At 35.4% G+C, this 9,987-nt stretch overlaps 1 protein-coding gene and 1 long non-coding RNA gene across 3 annotated transcripts in view; one reads left to right on the top strand and one right to left on the bottom strand.

Moving 5' to 3' along the window:
- LOC148957474 (uncharacterized) overlaps positions 1 to 9,987 on the top strand; it is a 67,844-nt gene that overhangs the window by 6,791 nt on the left and 51,066 nt on the right. The gene's annotated exons all lie outside the window — the stretch shown is intronic.
- On the bottom strand, positions 103 to 7,984 carry LOC148957478 (uncharacterized). 2 transcript variants are annotated; one of them, XM_089115307.1, is made up of 4 exons: positions 7,783 to 7,984; positions 6,829 to 6,885; positions 5,350 to 5,509; positions 103 to 3,766 (listed from the first exon to the last, which is right to left on the bottom strand). In XM_089115307.1, the coding sequence occupies exons 1-4, from the start codon at positions 7,905 to 7,907 to the stop codon at positions 3,623 to 3,625; spliced, it is 486 nt and encodes a 161-aa protein (XP_088971433.1). In that variant the 5' UTR covers positions 7,908 to 7,984; the 3' UTR covers positions 103 to 3,622. The 2 variants fall into 2 exon arrangements, with proteins under 2 accessions (XP_088971433.1, XP_088971434.1); XM_089115308.1 differs by having other exon boundaries at positions 103 to 1,287; positions 7,783 to 7,982.

Genomic DNA, 9,987 nt, shown 5'->3' with positions numbered 1-9,987 from the left:
CATGTTTTAATATTCACCGAAAAAGCACCCACATATGGCTGAAAATCCTCGTTTTTGAGATAAGACGCTTGTTCTTAATTTGTTTTAAAATTTTGACCCATTTTGAGGCTCGTGTTCTTATAAAATTGTTCTTATAAAAAAAGAGTGTAGCTCAAGAAATTTCAAACAAACACTATTCATTGGATAGAAAAATTTGCTCAGAAATATTTCTACCCGTAATAGCTTTTTCCAATTACTGCAAAAGAGGCAGGAAATAAATTTTGTCAATATAATTTCTACACAATGCGAATATGTTTCTATACATGAATTCATTAAAATATTCAATGCAAAGTATTTAAATGCAAAGCCAGTCCATTAAAATAATTCATAGGCATAATTTTTTCCACGAGGAGATTACAATCAAATATCTTTTTTTTGCAAAAACATGAAATGCAGCTGGTGAAGCAAGATTTGCAACTATTGTTCTGAATAGATAAAAACTTTCAAGCAAGAAAGAATGAGCCTGCAGCCAATAAGTGCTTTCAAAAGTGCTAGTTTCGAATCATTGTTGATCTAAAAATCGGTACCCGTATCATATACGGGCAAAATCTTCTATAAAGTGTTAAAGGGTTGGTTTACGGCTATTCCAAGAAACTGATTCCATGTAAAACCGAACCAAATATTTGAATATAAGATTAACTGAGACTAATACGAATATAAGGTACTTGAATAAGATATATGAATAATGCGATTAAGTTGAATATAAAGTCTTATAGTATAATAAGTAGAGTATAATAAGATCCAGTCCAAAAAGAGTCTTTCTCCGTGTTCCAAATAACTGGCTGCTATACAAGCATACTCCCATACTATTCAAGTCAAGGGGTGTATCACTCCAAAAATCCTCATACACCCTGCCAAAAATCCGCAAAAATCCACTAAAATCCTTTAAAAATCCAGAGATCCACAAAGAAAACAAAATTCCGCAAAAACAATCAGACTCAGAAATGTGCAAGAAATGTCCGGTACCAAGTCAAAGAAATAAGGCCAACTCTGGCAACATCAACGTTGAATCACATAACGGTCTTACATTTTGGATGAAAATATCTTGGATCAATCAAATACATCATCGAAAGATACGATGGATGATCTGGATGATGATCTGGATGATTCGGTGCAGTGAATACAGAGACTTTCCGTTGTTGTTGCTTTTACCGTTCCTCATCATAGTTTCTCGCTGGCTGACAGTCATCTTTGGTAGCACGAGTTCTTCTTCCAGTCCCTTTATTTTTGTACACCAACAATCCCTTCCTTGACAAAAAGAAACGTGAAAAAGCCACCAACCCTTGATTCGCAAAAACCTATCTCGGTACCGCAGATGCGCAACGTAACGAGAACGTAACATTGGAAAGCCTGGAGACCAGTGCCTCTTTAGGAGAGAAGATGATCCTTCCAAGTCATTGTTAAAGAGAATACTGTCATTTTCGTGCTTAAAGGGCAATAAAAAGGCAAGAGCTACCAAGGAAAATGTAGCCAAAACCATAGTTTAAAATTTTCAAGCATGGTGAGATGACAAAACGATAACTTTAAGAACTTTAACGCAACTCAATCGAGCCATTGTATAAAAAGATGACTCGATCCAGACTCTTTTGTGGAATAGCTGAATGGTCCATTAAGTAATATATGGTTTAATGAAAGTGCCAAAACTTGATATCGTTGGAATGAAGATAGAATGTATTTTAAAATGGTATGCGTCAAATGAATTCAAATTCATCATTTTTTGAAGAATCTCGAGGTGGGCGGAGTGTTTCTGACACCCTGTCCACCCCCCTGCATTATCGTTATACTTTTGATATAGTTGCTTCGTCGGGTTATATTCTAAGTTAAAAGGACATGGCTTAATAACCTGTTTTGATAATGTTTTGATAAGTTCTTTTCACAGAACTGCAAGAATAAATAAAATGTGCCAACTAACATTTGGTGATAATCGGAATTGTCAAGCAAGGAGACATAATGGAGCTAAATGTCTTTATTTGAGATTTTCAGAGGAAAAATCCGAAAAATTTTCTAAAAATTTGAAAAAATCCGCAAATCCGGACCCGAAATTGACGGATTTTTAAATCCGAAAAGATCTCGTACGCTTTTTCATGGAGTGATACACCCCTCGATTCAAGTGTCGGTTCCCTCGTCGTCTATTGTGGTCAAGTCACCTTATCTCCATCCGCTCAATATCCAAGTCCCTCAAACATTATCAATACCAACGTTATACGTCTTATCATAAGTCACGTGATACGTATCAAAAATCACTGTGGTAATAACGGTTAATAATAACAAACCTTTTTAACAATAGGTATACCAAGATGTGAAAAAAAATCATAAGTGCACAATGACCCAAACACATCACCTTGTTTACATCTTACAGCACTTTTCAGCTGTTATGAAATTGAAACGAGCAGCTAGATCTCTTTGGTTGTAGACGGTTTTTTATAAGAAGCTAAGGTCCGAGTGCTTCAAGGTAAAGTAAATAGTTCACTCACATTCAGAGATAAACTAATGTAATGTGCTAATTCGAAGAATGATAAACAAAGGTGTATTAAGTCCCTCAGCAACTTTGCTCCACATAAATTGCAAAAGATGTTTTCCAGAAATTTTCACTATTCCACTCACAGAAAAATACCTCAAACGGGCAAATATCGTTCTCTTACAGAGGTGCAAGATTGTGGAACGGCCTCTTAGCTGATGCAGAGTTGGTATCCTCCCTATCAAATTCAAGACTCTCAAAGGGGCATCTGAAAAAGTGCCCTAACAAAGTGCTCAAGGAATTTTGTTTTCCTAGAATGACTAATTCTGTTGAGATCTTTTGAGATCTCTTTTGAGTTTAGATCTGTTGAGATCTAAAGAGTTAAACTCATTGAACTTCATCAATGTCAAGTTGATGTCAAGTGTAGTGTTGTTCAATGTCAAGACTGTTTCGAGTGTCAACTCGGAAAATGAAACCGGAAATTATAAAGGTTTCTTGAGCTTACCGTTTCTTATAGCCTGTTTCTTATGAAAAAATGCGTGTAATAATTTTTGCTTATTTTTGTTTGAGATCAGAAAAAGTTGGGGTATGTTAACAAACGATCAGCCTGGGTGTGAATGGTGGACCTTTGCTGTAAAAATAATACAGGCACGTTTAAGAAAAAGTAGCAAAATGGTAGTCTCTATTTGGACCTTTTGGTGTGCAAAGTAAAAGAAACATAATGATCTGCAAAGTTCTTTGTTGCTACTGTGGGAAGTGTCCATAAAATTTTCATAGTCGGCTCCGTGATTAACCATCCATCCAGCCCCTATATAGAACTAAACCAAAGTCCCTTAACCTTCGCTTGGATTGAATTTAATTCTCTTCATATTTTAATCTGGTCATAATTTTGTATGTAATAGTAAGTTTCTTTGACATTTAGAGTTTATTTGGACTGGAAGGTATCTTTATAGTTAAATGAGTTTCTGCTTGTGTTGAATTAAGTCCAATCAAGAAACAGGTGTATAAGAAACATAGTACAACCCCGAACAAGCCTCTAAAACCTTTTCACTCAACTATGTCTGAGCATTATTAAAGTCAAAAGGGCTCATGCAACTTAACAGAGTCTTTCTTAAAAAACCCCTATTAAGTAGCCCTATTGTCTTCGTCTTCAAGAAGGTGTAAGAAGGTTGTTGTCTGCATCTCTTGGCCCCTTTCCCTCCTTAACAATGTCCTCCTCTTCAACTCAAATTGCATCCAATGTCTATATTGGTATCCAAGAAATTTCACCTGAGGGACACAATTAAATTTAGACTGATCATCGAAACATGGACTTTGTCTTTGGAAGCAATTAGTAATGTTTGCTTAAAACCATACAAAAGACAAGCTCAGCTTGTCAGAAAACAAAAACGTCAATTTCTGGCTTAGAAACGAAAGGCTGCTCTTGTTGTCGACAACTGTCCAGCACATCCAGAAGTAGAAAACCCTTAAGCAATCAAGCTTGTGTTCCTGCCTTCAAACACAACATCTTAGACACAGCCATTGGATCAAGGAGTAATCCAAAGTTTAAAGGCAAAGTACCGAACAGTTTTGGTGCAGAAATACATCAGAGCAATTGATCAGCAAAAGTAAAGTCAATGCATTGCAACAAAAATTAGCATTTAGGATGCAATGGACATATCAGCCGCATCGTGGTCTATAGTATCTGAAACGACAATCGTTAACTGCTTTGTCAAAGCTGGCCTTTCTTCCAAAAATCAACATCAAGCAGCATCAGATCAAGACGACCCTTTTAAAGACTTGGTGGAAGAATTGACGAAACTGCAAAATAGAGATCAAGAAATTGCTCCAGCCAACACAAGTGCAGAGGAATTTATTGACTGCGACGACCAAGTCTTAGCAAGAGCAGCATTGCCAACTGAAGATGAAATCATAGCTGAGCTAATTGGTGAAGAAGTTGTTGAAGTTGAGGACAGCCAAGAAAAAAGCCAAGAGGACAGCCAAGAAAGCAACGACAACTCTTTGACAAAGCCAACAACGGACGAAATAAGAGATTGGATTGAGGTATTATCAAGATATTGCCTATTCTCAGAGAATGAAGAAGTGCTCTGTGGGCATTTCATTAAAATGAATGGTGATATAGAGAAGGACTGGTTAGAAAGAGAAAACAAATGACATTAGATGCTTATTTTTCTTAATGATTTAATCTGACTTGTAATTTTGTATCAGTGACTACATATCCTTTATTGCTGCCTGTTAAACTTTCCAAATTTGAAAAAAAAGTTCGATTTTTTGGGGTCATCCGATAACCCGAACATTCCCTATCTCGAATAATTTTTCGTTTCCCTTCAGAGTTATAGATAGTGGATGTCAACTGTAAGAACTGGAAAGAAACAAAAATTTATGGATGCTATAGTTCTCTTAACTAGCTGGAGATTCAAAAACCCTGAAAACTTTCAGAATGTTTGATATCTAATTGTCAATATAATAGAATGTTGAAATTGCAAAAAATATTGAAAATTAATCAAATATAATGAGAATTCTGGAAATGAGGAGGGCTAAATGCCTTTCAAAAGTTCAAGTGGTTGTCCCTGACAACTGCACCCACCCCCCTCAATGGGGTCTTTGTTCCAATGTTCCCTAAAAATTTTAAAAAATCTCTCATGCTCGCAATTGTTTCTTCGTGTTCCTAGAAAACTCTCCAATATTTTGTTGATATGTTCCCTTGATCCTCCACAAAAATATTCAATTTCCCATGTTGTCATTTAAAACCAAAGTTACATCCTTATCAATGATCCTTGGAAGGGCCTCTGAAAGGTCAAAACAGTAATTTTTCAAGAAATAAAAAAACACATTTGAGTTATGTTGCTTACTTCAATCACTTTGAGCTGTTTATCATGGATCTCTTGATTCTTGCTTTTGAGCTGCATAATTGCAGCAACACCACCCCCTTGCCTTGGTTGGTAGCCAGGTAAATCAGACTTTGACTTTTCATTGTCAAATGACTTTGAACCAACATTTGAAAACTTTGTTCTGCCATGAAAGAGATTTTCAAAGAAAATTCACACAGATTCTTCTTAAAAATGTGACTTCTTTAATTGAAGAAAGAGTCTGAAAAAAGACTCTCTCTTATTCTATTCATTTTCCCATAAAATAATTTCCCATAAAATCACTTTTTCCTGAAAATAGCTCTTCACATAATCATAACATAGATTGGTAACTCAGACGTTTAGATGGTTAAAAGTTCCAGTTAAAGACAAATTATAGATTTAAAGGGGGCTTAAGCCAGGGGCCTGGGTGGGCTGAAAACAGAAGGCCAATGGTCATGATAAATTGCATTTCATTGCTTTTGCATTTTTTGGTTTGTTTTCTCAAGTCAAACAGCCCCAGATAAAAACACGCCAAACAACAGCTGACAACAGGTTGATAGATGTTGGAAATCTAGTATGTGGTTTCAAGAAGACAAAACAACTAGAGTATCATTGTTTTCAGCAATTCATGATTTCATGCGAGCAGTTGTACCACAACGCTTTAACAACTGAAGGTTCACAAAAAATTGGCTGGCTTTAGAATCTTCTTGTTTCTTTAGTATGCAACAAGGTATCAGGTCAAAAAATGTACACCTTTGCAAATCATATTTGAATTTGAAAGTAAGTTGATTAAGTAGTTGAAAACAATAGCTGTGAATAGCCTGATCTATGGACATGCCATGCATCATAAATAATTAACACCAAAAACCAAAGAGTAGCCATTAAGCACACACACATAAATCTTTCATTCAATGAATGATCTCTGAAAATACTCTTCAGCTATACAATTGAAAACCAACAATGAAACTTTTATATGTGGTTATAAAGTAAGAAGTGGGCATGCTTAAAACTAATTGAAATTCAAGGATGCTAATTTCTTGGAAACATCTTGGGTGCAGGTGATAAGCCATCCAACCAGAAACATTCCTTGTTACTAACAATTTGGAACAATGTCTGCTCTGAAACAATGTTCTGAGCAAACATATCAATCAAATCGATGCATGTATTCTAAGAATAAGGACACTTGGGTTGTAGATAAATTGGCTTTGGTGTCATAGTGGTCATTATTTTAAAAAATTGCTTATCATATGTTGAGCAGCTAAAAGAAAACTTGAAAAAGGTGCTGGAAATAAATTTTGTTTTGAGGGAAGTTCTTTTTATAGTGAGATAAGTAGCTTCAAGCTTTATAAAGTATACTTTTGAAAAAATTTTGATGAAAGTGTGACTTTTATCATCTTCAATGGTTCATTCTTATTTGACAGGTTTCAGCTATTCAAAATTGAAAATGTGAAAAGATATTCCAACAACAATTAAAATGCATACCTTGTAACACCACCTGAGCCAGTTGACTGAGAGCCTTGCTTTGTTGATGACAAAGATCTGGTAATTAAAATTTACTGAATAATAAGCAGGTAACTTTTGAACCCAATTTGAAAAGGTTTGACTATGTTCTCAATTCTTTATCCTTTAAGTTTTTTGGCACAGCTATCTCTAAAGCTGCCCAGCCCCCACTCTTGCTACGAGGTGCCAAAAGATGAAAAGATGAAAAAGATCAGGGGTGGGGTGCTTCTTCCCAGATCCCCGCTCTACACAGCACAAAGTGTATTTCGTCATTTGAAAAAAATACCATATGTGTTTACTTCACAAATGTTGATTCAAAGGAAGCACAGAAAACAATATAAATAAATTAGGCTTTTCATTTAGCTGAAAAAATGATCAGATATCTGTAAAAAAATATAACAGTTCATAAGAGACCCATGACATATTCTCAAACGGAAAATATACAACAAAAAATACCAAATTTACACCAAAGGATTTACACTTATTGGGACAAAAGCGAAAAATCAATTGTATGCCATTTAACAAATTCGCACCTTGCGTGCCCAGATGATCACACGATTTGTGTCAAAAGATCACTACTTACAGGTGAAAATTGCTGAAAATAAACTACCTTTAAAAACAAATCTAACAACTTTTAAATTTAAAAAACTTATGAGATTTTGGGTTTTTCTCAACCTAAAAGGGAAGTGATACATATAAAGAAAAGTTAGCAGGTGCCTTCAAACCTTAATAAATAAATCCGGTCGCGACCGTTTAGTTAACATCTGTAACTACAGTTCCATTGGCCTAATTTAAAAATAAGGGATAATATCCGATAAATTGTAGTCTATTCTATCACCAGCAATGATAGACCGCAGATAAATAGATGCCTAATTGCAAAGCAAATCTAAACTAATTAGAGAAGTTCGATGAATCAAAACACGATCAAACACCAACCTTAAAAATGTAGCGAACTCTTCACCACCTCCTTGCTTCTTTTCATCTTCATCTAAGTTTAAGGCTGGTGCAGTTAGAAGATTATATCTTTCGTGGATTTTTGGATTTCTTTTAAACCTTATCATAATTCTTAATTTTCACGTGAAGTCACAAGTGAATTTACCAGTGTAGTCAGGAAAGGCTTTTGGCATTTTGTTGCTGTTGTTTGTTGTTATGGCGCTGGGCCTCCGTAGCTCAAGGACTATTCCTACGCAGCTTTTGAGCTATTTCTACTCCCTCCCGATTTATTTCCCGGCCGACTTTCAATAAAAATACACTATTTTTTATAAGAACCAGTACATTTGAGTTCAGGCTGATTGTTCTTAATTTTTCCGAAAATCTGAGGCTGGATTGTTCTTAATTTGTTCTTAAATTTATAGGGTATAAGCAGTGCGATTTCTAGCTTTTCGTTCTGGGGAGGTGTTCAGGCCTCTTTTGCCAACAAAGTCTGTAGAGACAAACTTAATTTGCCGCCATGTTTTAATATTCACCGAAAAAGCACCCACACATGGCTGAAAATCCTCGTTTTTGAGATAAAACGTTGTTCAAAATTTCATTTTACAGTAGCTCAGCCTCAGCTTGTTCTAAATTTGTTTTTAAATTTTGACCCATTTTGAGGCTCGTGTTCTTATAAAATTGTTCTTATAAAAAAAGAGTGTAGCTCAAGAAATTTCAAACAAACACTATTCATTGGATAGAAAAATTTGCTCAGAAATATTTCTACCCGTACTAGCTTTTTCCAATTACTGCAAAAGAGGCAGGAAATAAATTTTGTCAATATAATTTCTACACAATGCGAATATGTTTCTATACATGAATTCATTAAAATATTCAATGCAAAGTATTTAAATGCAAAGCCAGTCCATTAAAATAATTCATAAGCATAATTTTTTCCACGAGGAGATTACAATCAAATATCTTTTTTTTGCAAAAACATGAAATGCAGCTGGTGAAGCAAGATTTGCAACTATTGTTCTGAATAGATAAAGGCTTTCAAGCAAGAAAGAATGAGCCTGCAGCCAATAAGTGCTTTCAAAAGTGCTAGTTTCGAATCATTGTTGATCTAAAAATCGGTACCCGTATCATATACGAGCAAAATCTTCTATAAAGTGTTAAAGGGTTGGTTTACGGCTATTCCAAGAAACTGATTCCATGTAAAACCGAACCAAATATTCGAATATAAGATTAACTGAGACTAATACGAATATAAGGTACTTGAATAAGATATATGAATAATGCGATTAAGTTGAATATAAAGTCTTATAGTATAATAAGTAGTTTATAATAAGATCCAGTCCAAAAAAGAGTCTTTTTCCGTGTTCCAAATAACTGGCTGCTATACAAGCATACTCCCATACTATTCAAGTCGAGGGGTGTATCACTCCAAAAATCCTCGTACACCCTGCCAAAAATCCGCAAAAATTTACTAAAATCCTTTCAAAAATCCAGAGATCCACAAAGAAAACAAAATTCCGCAAAAACAATCAGACTCAGAAATGTGCAAGAAATGTCCGGTACCAAGTCAAAGAAATAAGGCCAACTCTGGCAACATCAACGTTGAATCACATAACGGAATTACATTTTGGATGAAAATATCTTGGATCAATCAAATACATCATCGAAAGATACGATGGATGATCTGGATGATCATCTGGATGATTCGGTGCAGTGAACACGGAGACTTTCCGTTGTTGTTGCTTTTACCGTTCCTTATCATAGTTTCTCGCTGGCTGACAGTCATCTTTGGTAGCACGAGTTCTTCTTCCAGTCCCTTTATTTTTGTACACCAACAATCCCTTCCTTGACAAAAAGAAACGTGAAAAAGCCACCAACCCTTGATTCGCAAAAACCTATCTCGGTACCGCAGATGCGCAACGTAACGAGAACGTAACATTAGCAAGCCTGGAGACCAGTGCCTCTTTAGGAGAGAAGATGATCCTTCCAAGTCATTGTTAGGGAGAATACTGTCATTTTCGTGCTTAAAGGGAAATAAAAGGGCAAGAGCTACCTAGGAAAATGTAGCCAAACCATAGTTTAAAATTTTCAAGCATGATGAGATGACAAAACGATAACTTTAATAACTTTAACGCAACTCAATCGAGCCATTGTATAAAAAGTTGACTCGATCCAAACTCTTTTGTAGAATAGCTGGATGGTCCATTAAGT

The sequence above is a fragment of the Rhopilema esculentum genome, unplaced genomic scaffold, assembly GCF_057945365.1.
Source record: "Rhopilema esculentum isolate cy_ngs unplaced genomic scaffold, ASM5794536v1 HiC_scaffold_24, whole genome shotgun sequence".
NCBI lineage: Eukaryota > Metazoa > Cnidaria > Scyphozoa > Rhizostomeae > Rhizostomatidae > Rhopilema > Rhopilema esculentum.
This window is presented reverse-complemented; position numbering and strand designations above follow the sequence as displayed.

Coding starts and splice junctions, on each gene's coding strand:
- LOC148957478 (XM_089115307.1), bottom strand. CDS start 7,907: ATGATAAGGTTTAAAAGAAATCCAAAAATCCACGAAAGATATAATCTT. Junction 6,886..7,782: donor GAGTTCGCTACATTTTTAAG/GTTGGTGTTTGA, acceptor TTTAATTACCAG/ATCTTTGTCATCAACAAAGC. Junction 5,510..6,828: donor GGCTCAGGTGGTGTTACAAG/GTATGCATTTTA, acceptor CTTTCATGGCAG/AACAAAGTTTTCAAATGTTG.